At 41.3% G+C, this 10063-nt stretch overlaps 1 protein-coding gene and 2 pseudogenes across 2 annotated transcripts in view; 2 read left to right on the top strand and 1 right to left on the bottom strand.

Moving 5' to 3' along the window:
• The first annotated feature begins 207 nt into the window (after nucleotides 1-207).
• Nucleotides 208-10063, top strand: part of LOC106676901 (Ig kappa-b4 chain C region pseudogene) — a 57964-nt pseudogene continuing 48108 nt past the window's right edge. Inside the window, exon 1 of the transcript XR_013095470.1 lies at nucleotides 208-284. The product of XR_013095470.1 is annotated as an Ig kappa-b4 chain C region pseudogene (transcript). The remainder of the gene's footprint in view (nucleotides 285-10063) is intronic.
• LOC143414775 (Ig kappa-b4 chain C region pseudogene) lies at nucleotides 886-1435 on the top strand (annotated as a pseudogene).
• Nucleotides 2808-8566, bottom strand: LOC143414792 (uncharacterized). Its single transcript, XM_076879691.1, has 2 exons — nucleotides 3019-8566; nucleotides 2808-2918 (listed from the first exon to the last, which is right to left on the bottom strand). Exon 1 carries the CDS (start codon nucleotides 8401-8403, stop codon nucleotides 3466-3468), a length of 4938 nt encoding a protein of 1645 aa, XP_076735806.1. The 5' UTR covers nucleotides 8404-8566; the 3' UTR covers nucleotides 2808-2918; nucleotides 3019-3465.

The following is a 10063-nucleotide window of genomic DNA, read 5'->3' as shown; positions in this document are numbered from 1 at the left end:
TATGTTTTGGATAATTCCTAAAACAATATATGGAAGTGGCCACTTTCATGAGTAACTACGAGTGTAACTACCTCCCCTTCTCCCTCTGCCCAGCGCAAGCACAATGAGTTAAATGCACAGAGCTAATTTTCTAAAGGATTAATAAAGTGTGCAAAAAAATTGTTTGTTTGTTTCAGAGTCAGAGAGCCGTGTCTCTCTACAGTCAGAGGTTTTTGTACGGCGGCTCAATGAGTTTGTATCACTGTGGTACACGTTCGGTGGAGGAACCAGACTGGAATTTGGAAGTAAGTCAAAAACAAAGTTACTTCTATGTCCAGTTTTTTAGAAAATATATATAGATATAAGTCTGTTTTCTAAAAGTAAACATTTAAAATTATTTAAATTTGGAAAAAAAGGTTATTCAAGACAATTATTTGCTTTAAATGTTTGAGCTTGTAGGTTTAGTTCAGCCTGACAGTCAGAGAGTCGTGGTGGACTTTTGGTGGAGGAACCAGACTAGAATTTGGAAGTAAGTTTTTACTGTTTAAAGCTGTGAAAATAATATCTTATATTTGCTTCAATTGTTGGCTGAGAGAAAAACATCACAATTTATTTTTGATGTTTTTCCTGATATCACAAGGAGGCTGACAGAATTTTATGTGTAAATTTGTGTTTGAAATCTTTACCTACTTGCTGTTGATAAAACTGTTCCTTCAATGATTTTTTTCTCTATATTCTTTATAGTACGATGTGGATAAACTAAATTCTATTTGAATAAAAATTCTTCTGCATCATGTTCCCCCATTTCAGATTAAGGTTAATTGTACAGTAAATATCTCTGTTTATGAAGAAAATTGTTTGGGTAAATTGTGTTTTTAAAAGTACTTCCAGATAACACTTAAAATCATGAGTGAGTCATATTTTCCTGACTTTAACACTCTTTTGTAAAATGTTACACATATTTTCCTTCTGTATGTGGTTTGGACATATTTCACTGCTGTTATTTCTGTGCTGAGAGGTTTCTTAAAGGGAAGTGAAACAACGTGCGAGTGACTGTTGGAGCAGAAAAACATCTGACAGAAACTACCTGTTACCCGTTCTCTAAGCTGATTGGTGTCTCCTAGGTGATGTCCGTCCCACCCTGACGGTGCTCGCCCCTTCCAGTAAGGAGCTGGAGCAGGGGAATGCCACGCTCACATGTCTGGCCAACAAGGGCTTTCCCTCAGACTGGAGTCTGTCCTGGATCGTTGACGGCCGCAGATGCAGCGGCATTGGTTGGGAAGTGAGCAGGAGCCCCGGGGCGCTGCAGACAGACAGGCTCTACAGCTGGAGCAGCACCCTGATGCTGCCTGCAGACCAGTGGGAGAAGGTGGGCTCTGTGACCTGTGAGGCCACGAGGGGCTCCCAGACTCCATTCTCAGAGACTCTGAGGAGAGACCAGTGTTCCCAGTCCTGATGTCAATCACTGAGTCTTTCATGCTGTTTTTCCTCTTTCTCTCTGTTTCTTTTTGTTTGCAGATTTTTAAAAAAGCATCAAACAGTCATGTTTCCATCTCATAATGACAACAATCATAGCAACAATCTCCTCTAGTTTCATCCTTTTGTGTCTGTAAAGCTGATATTTCAAACTCTTAAAAGAATAAAAATGTACCGAGAAAACATGTTCTTTGACTCTGTGAGTTTAATAAATGCACATTAAAAAATAAAGATTTTGTAACATTTATTAAACCAGACCAAAAGAAAAAACGTCAACAGAACACAGCGAGTGTAATGTGCAGTGAAAATATTTAAAAATATTTTTAAACCCACATTTTTTTTATAAGATGTTGAGGTCATGTCAACCATAGATTATCTGTGTGCTCTTCATAATTTCTACTCTCAAAGCTGTTTTATGATCTACATTTTAATCTGAAAATGTTGAAAAATTATTATAATTGACATTAAAGAGCAGGGTCTGTATGTTTAAACAGAGTTTATCTAAATAAAGTTCAAATGAAGATTTACTGAAGTTTGATTAATGAACTATTTGACAGTGAAACTCTGATGAAGCACCAAAGCAGAGAAGAGTCTAGAAGCTGGTGGTGGCAGAGGTGAAGCAGGTGGAGACTTAGCTGAGGATCTCTAATTGTCAGGATGAGGTGGAGATCAGGAGTCTGAGAGTTAAAGCACACAAAACAGAGGCTGAGTAACTCACAGAAGGCAGCGAGACAATAACTGGACTCAAATAATGACGACAGAATTGAGCTTGACAGTGGACATGATGTTAAGAACAGACTAACAGAACAAACACAGGAATGCAGGCAGATGAGAGACTACATGTCTGCTTTAATCAACTTATATAGAAGTTAATCTCTTCTAGTGTTCACAGCAAAATGAGAGAAACTCACTTCACTAAACCTCTTAACACAAGAAAAAGACCACGGTCTGTCAGGAGGACGCTTGCTGGTTTTACATCTGACAGAGACAGTCTGTCCTGGAACAAAAGACTGAGTCGGCACTTTTTCTCCCAGTTAATAATAAAGAATATCAGAGTTATTGAAGTTACAGGTTTCATGTTTCATGCTTCATGCACGACATTCACAGTGTTGGTTTTTGCCCAGTTTAGGTATTTGTGTCTTAGTCCTGTTTTTCCTTTGCTTTGTATTTTTCATGCAGTCTCAATGAACGCCTCGCTTTCTGGTAAATTCCATCCTGTTTCCACGTGTCTGATTTTGGGTCCTCTCACTCTCCGCTCCACACAATCTGCTGCTGCAGATCGTGACATTATTTGAATTATTCATTCTTTTTGTTAAAGTCTTTATTAGTTTCACTATTTGACTTGTCCAGGGTGTAACTGCTCCTGAAGGTTTTTCATGTTCGAAGTAGAATAAAGGGCCATGCTCCAACTGATGTTCAGCCAGTATTTTAATCTTCTTTTCACCAGCAAACACCGTGAAAAACTATGGTGAAATGATCAATGAAAAACACGGATATTACATCAGCAGAACAAAAATTACAACTCAAATAAAACATACACACAAAGTAAATGCACCAACATACCGTGTGCGCCTTTCTACTGAACATTCATGAGCAATTGTAGTCCATATTTTCTATATTTCCACCCTTTACACAGGCCAGCATTCTCTTTGTGGCTCGAGCCTTCAGTCTCTGGTGACACGTGCTCTTAATTGAGCCTCACCCCAAAGCATGCGCACCACAAAGCGCCACACTCAGGCCCACCAGTAGGTGGCGACAACACAACATGAATCCAGATTAAACACCAAATTTTTCAACATTGCAATCACATAATAATTACATTTCAATGCGACAGCTACACTGCCACCAAAATTACAAAGGATTTCTATTTACAAGTGTTAAACAAAATTAAATCCTGTAATTTTTAATAAATTGACAATCAAACATCAACTTATGTTACAAAAAAAAAACACTTCTTAAATAAACTTATAGATCACATATTATGTTTGTGTTCTTAACCCTTGTACTACTTCACTGTAGTTTAGACCCTTTAACTAGTACCACTAGTTTCTGAACTGGTCTCTCAAGAAAAGAGACTTGTTTCAAACGTTCACCTTTCTTTCCCAGATCCTTTTGCCCTATTTGGATCTTAACCTTCCGCACTAAACCATCATCATCTTCATTGGCTTCAACCACCCTTGCCAATTTCCACTCATTTCTTGGAATATTGTCCTCCTTTAAAATCACTACATCTCCAACCTGTACATTTTGTTTAGGAGTATGCCATCGTTGTCTTAAACTAATGCTGGTTAGGTATTCCTTGCGCCACCTGCTCCAGAACAACTCTGTTAAATATTGCACCCTCCGCCACCTCTTCCTGGCGTACAAATCTTCTCTTACAAATCTACCAGGAGGCGGAAGTGGCACAGACTCTTTCATTGTGAGCAAATGATTAGGCGTCAAAGGCTCAGCACTGTTGGGGTCGTTGATTGTATCAGTAGTGAGTGGACGATGGTTCAAAATTGACATGGCCTCATAGAAGAAAGTTCTCAATGAGGTGTCATCCAACCTCCCTGTGGCTTGGGCTAGGACAGAACTCATGACATTCCTAACAGTGCGGATCTGTCGTTCCCAAATGCCTCCTCTGTGACTAGCTTCAGGAACATTCATTTGAAAGTCACACTGGTTTTTAGCTAGATAAGTAGAAATCATCTCCTTGTCTAATTCCAACAGACCCTTCTTGAACTCGTTCTTAGCTCCGACAAAATTTGTCCCTTGGTCAGAACGAATCTGTCTGACTGTGCCTCTGATTGCTATGAAGCATCTTAAAGCGTTTATAAATGCGTCAGTGGAGAGATCCTCCAACATCTCAATGTGCGCGGCTCTCGAGCTTAAACACGTAAACAATAGGCCATACCTCTTCCATTCCTTTCGACCTTGTTTCGTGTAGAAGGGACCGAAAACATCAACTCCAGTGTAGGTGAATGGGGGCGAAGGATCCACTCTGTCAAATGGCAAGTCAGCCATGCGTTGTTCTTCAGCTGGCCCACGCACTTTTCTACAATTGACACACCCTTTAATGTATTTGGCCACTACCTTACTGCCACCTATGATCCAATAGCCACTTTCCCTGAGTTTGTTCAGAGTTTGGCCTCGGCCTTGGTGTTGCGTTTTCTTGTGACAGTGGTCAAGAACAAGTTGTGTGACAATGCCTTCCTTTGGAAGGATTACTGGATGATTCAATGCAAATGATGCTGAGGACTTTCTCAACCTTCCTCCAACCCTAAGCAAGTTGTCTGCCAAAATAGGATCAAGTTGATACATTTTATGAGTTTTTGGTAGTCCAGCTGAGTTTTGACTGAACCATTTGAGCTCTTCTTTAAAGACTTCCCTCTGTGCTGCCTGGAGGAGTACAAAAGCGGCCATTTGTCTTTCTTTTACACTAATGGGTCCTGAGTTATCTCTCCTTGCAAGTCTTTTAATTCTTGCCACAACGTTAAGAGCTGTATCCCAATTGGAAAATCTTGAGAACCTCTCAAGAAAGCTGTTTTCTTCAAGGGCATTTGTCTTCAGGACCTTTACTTCTGGGTCCCCAACAAGAAGATTAGGGGAATGTTGGTTTGTGACAATTTCCCTTTCCCATAGGAATTTAGGTCCAGTGAGCCAATTCGAGCTTAGCAGATCTGCCACCTTGAGGCCCCTAGACACGTGATCAGCTGGATTTTGATCAGATTCAATGTAAAACCATTGCTTCGGATCAGTAGAGTCTCTTATTTTCTGAACTCGATTTGCCACAAAGACATGAAAGCGACGAGCATCATTTTTTATGTATCCAAGCGTCACTTTAGAATCTGTCCAGAAAAACTCCTCGTCAATTTTCCGCTCGAGCTCTGACCTGAGGAAGTTACTTACAGCTGCAGAAACTGCAGCTGCAGTGAGCTCAAGGCGTGGGATAGTGATTATTCTTGTGGGTGCCACTCTGGCTTTACCCATGACCAGTGCACAATGCACGTTCTTATCAGCAACAATCCTGATGTATGAACATTGTCCATAGCCACTGCTGCTGGCATCCGAAAAATGATGCAGCTCAATTTTTTTGACCTTGCCAAAGTTCTCAGGAACAAGGCATCTTGGTATTTCAATCCTTTTTAGATTCTCCAAGTCACCGAGCCATGCTTTCCATTTGGTCTCTAGTGCCGGAGGAATAGGATCATCCCATCCCACTCCGCGTTTGCACATTTCCTGGAGTACTTGTTTTCCTGTCAAAATGTAGGGTGAGAGAAAACCTAACGGGTCATACACACTAGCAACTGTTGCTAGAATTCCTCGGCGTGTGGCTGGCCTTTCTTTGAGGGCTACACTGAATGAGAACACGTCAGCCTCTATGTTCCACTTTACTCCCAGCACACTTTGCATTTGAATTACAGAGTAGTTCAGGTTTACATCTTTGGTCTTGCTGGCTCGTTCTGTTTCTGGGATAATGCTCATGACCTCCTTGTTGTTGCATGCAAATTTGTGCAAGCGCAGTTTCCCTTTTGCACAGACCTCTTGTGCTTCACAGACCAGCTGCTTGGCTTCCCTGACTGAATCAATGCTGATTAGCCCGTCATCCACATAAAAGTTTTTGTGAATGAATCTGGCTGCCAGCGGGTAGTCCTTTTTTTGTTCCCTGGCGAGATACTTCATGCCATAGTTAGCACATCCCGGTGATGATGCCGCTCCAAAAATGTGCACTCGCATGCGATACTCCTTAGGCTCAGTATCTGTATTCCCGTCCTTCCACCACAGAAACCTTAAGAAGTCTCGATCCTCTGGGTTGACATGGAAGCGATGAAACATTTTTTCCACATCACACATAATTGCTATTTGATGCTCTCGAAATCTGCACAAAACCCCTGCCAGAGCATTAATCAAGTCTGGGCCTGTGAGTAGGTGGTCATTTAAAGAGATGCCTTCGTGTTTAGCAGAGCAGTCGAAAACAACTCGAATTTTCTCTGGCTTCCTGGGATGATACACGCCATGGTGCGGAATGTACCATGTGTTACTACCTGATGTGCCATCTGCTTCCTCTGCATCACCATCTTTAAAGACACTATTCATGAACTTGATGTAGTCTTCCTTGTACTTTGGGTTCTTATCCATTTTTCCTTTTAAACGTTTCAAGCGAAACATTGCAAGCTGCTTGTTATTTGGAAGCTGTGGGCGTTCTCTAAAAGGCAGAGGCATTTCTAAATGGCCTTCCTCATTGTAGTGAATGTTCTCATTCAGCATCTCTAGAAACTGAATGTCCTCTTGAGATACACTCCCTTCTTTATGGTTTGTGTCCAGAAAGTCATTTTCAAGTGCTTTAATCACAGAAGCAGGCGTGACAGATGGCAGCTCCTTTACTGTGACACGATGACAGATCCCTGCTGCTCCCATTGAACTTTTCCATGGCTTAATGGCTCCCACGATACTCCACCCTAAGTCTGTTTTTATTGCATAGGGATCATAATCCTTTCCTGGTATGACTTCCCTTGGCTTTAGCGCTCTTGCACAGTCGTAACCGATGAGAAGAGCTATAGGACAGTCCAAGAGATCTGGCATTTCATTTGCAATGCTAAGTAGATGGGGCCACTTCTTTGCTGTCTCTCGAGTTGGAATAGTGTGTTTCTCCAATGGAATGTACTCTTGAGTGTAGGTTGGTGGCAAGTCAATGTACTTTTCTGAGTTGTACCCTCTTACCCTCAGTCCATCCACTCTTTGACTAGGTACAATCGAACACCTGTCAGTCATTGTTGTCAGCTTTAGCTTCACTGGTTCCCTGCTTGCCTGTATCTTTTCACAAATATCTTGGTCAATAAATGTGTTGCTGCTTTGGGTGTCTAGCAGAGCATAAACCAATGTCTCTTGATTCTTCGCTGATGAAGAAAGCCACACTGGAACAATCATTGAAGTGCAATCATTGTTGCCCACTCTCACACTGCACAATACGGTGGCTGCATTCTCCTCTTCTGATGGTGGTTCAGGTTCATCTCCCAGTGGAGGATCTTCATGGAGAGGAGAAGGGTGGCTTCGTCTGCAGACATTACATGTTGCTCTCTGTCGACAGTTTTTGGAAATGTGGCCGACTCGCAGACAAGCAAAGCACATATTGTTGTCCCTAATAAACTGTTTCTTTTCTTCAAGCGGCATTGCTGTAAACTTTGCACATTTATAGATAAAATGATTTTGCTTGCAGCAGATACATTCAAGTTTCCGTTTGTTCTGAGTTGAGGAAGGGTTGGGTTTTGATTTTCTTTGGCTCTGAACTGGAGTTGTGTTCTTCACATCTTTAGACCCATTTGCTGATGTCACCAGGACACTGGCCTTCAGACGTTTTTGTTCTTTCTCAGGTTTTTCAAATGTGTTTTTTAAGGCAAACAGAGAAGAAACAGGATTACATGCTATACGCGCCTCTTCAGCCACAAAGTCCGCAAATTCTGCAAACCCTGGATATGCCTGTTCTTCATCCAGTAATTTTGTGACATAACGATTCCAGCGGGTTGTGGCCCAGTCAGGAAGTTTCAGCAATATTTTTTGATTTTCTTCACAATCATCTAAAACCTTGAGGCCTTGGACGTGAGGCATAGCATTCTTACAAGAAATGAGGAAATCACTAAACTCTCTCAATTTAAGTGACTCCTTTGGACCAATCTTTGGCCAACTGCTTAGTTTTCCCCTAAAGGCTCTTTGAACTACAAATGGGTGTCCATAGCGTTTGTTCAGAGCATCCCAAGCTTGTTTGTAAGCTTCCTCGTCACTTCGATAAAATGTCCCTTCTAAAACACAGAGAGCTTCTCCACCAATGTACTTCTTCAAGTAGAACAGCTTATGGGCTGAATCTGTGCAGCTAGTCTCGATAAGCGCCTTAAAGCAAGTGCTCCACTCAACAAATTTAAGTGGGTCTCCTGTAAATGTAAACGGCTCTGGCACTGGGAGTCTAGACATTACTAAGGACTCTTTTAATGCCTGCACCAGAGAGAGCTCACTTTCTTTTGGCACCACTTGAGTATCATAGTGAGGGGCGTGAACACTTTGTGAGGTCAGGATGAATTTACCTTCAGAGTGAGGAGGTGCAGTGCTCTGAGGAACTTGGGTGCATGGGGGACTGCTAAGTGGTTTAGGAACCTGGCTGAAAGACAAAGTACTCCTTACTTCACAATTTCTTATTTCAGCATTCATTTTTGATTCCTCTTCAGCATATACATTGTATTCTGCCTGAATGACCTCAAGATCTCTTTGATTTTCCAACATTTTCAATTGCTCTTGTTGAGCTAATATCTCCTTTCTCCGGGCAGATATTTCCATTTCTCTGTTTATTTCAGCTTGCTTTGATGCCAGTCGTGCTGCTGCCTCTGCTTTCCTTGCAGATACATGACTTCCTTGCTGACTATGGCTGTGCTGGCTATTTCTTCCAGCTCTAGACACAGTTGAGCCATAAATTGATTCTGCACCTTCTCTTTGGAGTAACTGAAGGAGTGATTCTTTTACAGCTCCTGCATCAAACTCTTTGTCAACATCTGCGTAACGCCTTTTCAGAAGTATCATCATCTCAGCAGAAACTGAAGTACAGCTATCCATCTTTCTTCTCATATCTTGAGATGGTGTAGTCAGTGCACGTAAAGCCACATAATCTTGCTGTAGGTCTAACTCACATTTTTCTACTGACTTGATCATTTCAGCTAATTCTGCTTTAGAACATTCTTCTTTAAGTTTGGACCTAGTGAGCTGAATTTCTGCCTTAAAGTTTAAATATGTTGACATAAACTTTCTTTCTTTGCTTGTTATCTCTGTCTGTTTAAACTCACGCATTTTTTCTGTTAGTTGCCTTTGACGGTCTGTCCGTCTCACCTCTGCGTCAGGTTTAGATGATGGCTGAGGCAGCCCTATTTTGTGTATTTCAAGGTCTCCATAAATTTCTCCTATGCGTGCTTCAACTTCTTCTCTTTCTGCATCTTCAAGTTCAGTTTCTAATTTCTTTTCTAACTGTGCCTTTTCATCTTCTAAGGCTATAAGTATTTGCTCAAGGATATGAGTTTCTTGTGTACTCTGCTCCATTACAATGTTTTGAACCAACAACTTAGAACAATAAAAGGAAACTTACCCAGAGTACACTACCTTAAATATCAAACAGCACAGTAATAAACTTTCAATAAATGAACAAATGTACAATATCTACACCATACAATTTTCTTTTTGGCCTTTTCTTAGATCTCTTTATGCAGTTCAAACGTTTCGCTGATGTAAGAACTCACAGTCTACTCTTCCACGTGGGCTGCCGTCTTGGAAGAATGGCGTGCAGGGCTCTGGCTGCTTGCTCCATAACAGGCCACGTTTTTCACTGTAACTGCTCCTGAAGGTTTTTCATGTTCGAAGTAGAATAAAGGGCCATGCTCCAACTGATGTTCAGCCAGTATTTTAATCTTCTTTTCACCAGCAAACACCGTGAAAAACTATGGTGAAATGATCAATGAAAAACACGGATATTACATCAGCAGAACAAAAATTACAACTCAAATAAAACATACACACAAAGTAAATGCACCAACATACCGTGTGCGCCTTTCTACTGAACATTCATGAGCAATTGTAGTCCATATTTTCTATA

The sequence above is a fragment of the Maylandia zebra genome, linkage group LG22, assembly GCF_041146795.1.
Source record: "Maylandia zebra isolate NMK-2024a linkage group LG22, Mzebra_GT3a, whole genome shotgun sequence".
In the NCBI taxonomy this organism is placed as follows: domain Eukaryota; kingdom Metazoa; phylum Chordata; class Actinopteri; order Cichliformes; family Cichlidae; genus Maylandia; species Maylandia zebra.
This window is presented reverse-complemented; position numbering and strand designations above follow the sequence as displayed.

Coding starts and splice junctions, on each gene's coding strand:
- LOC143414792 (XM_076879691.1), bottom strand. CDS start 8,403: ATGTCTAGACTCCCAGTGCCAGAGCCGTTTACATTTACAGGAGACCCA.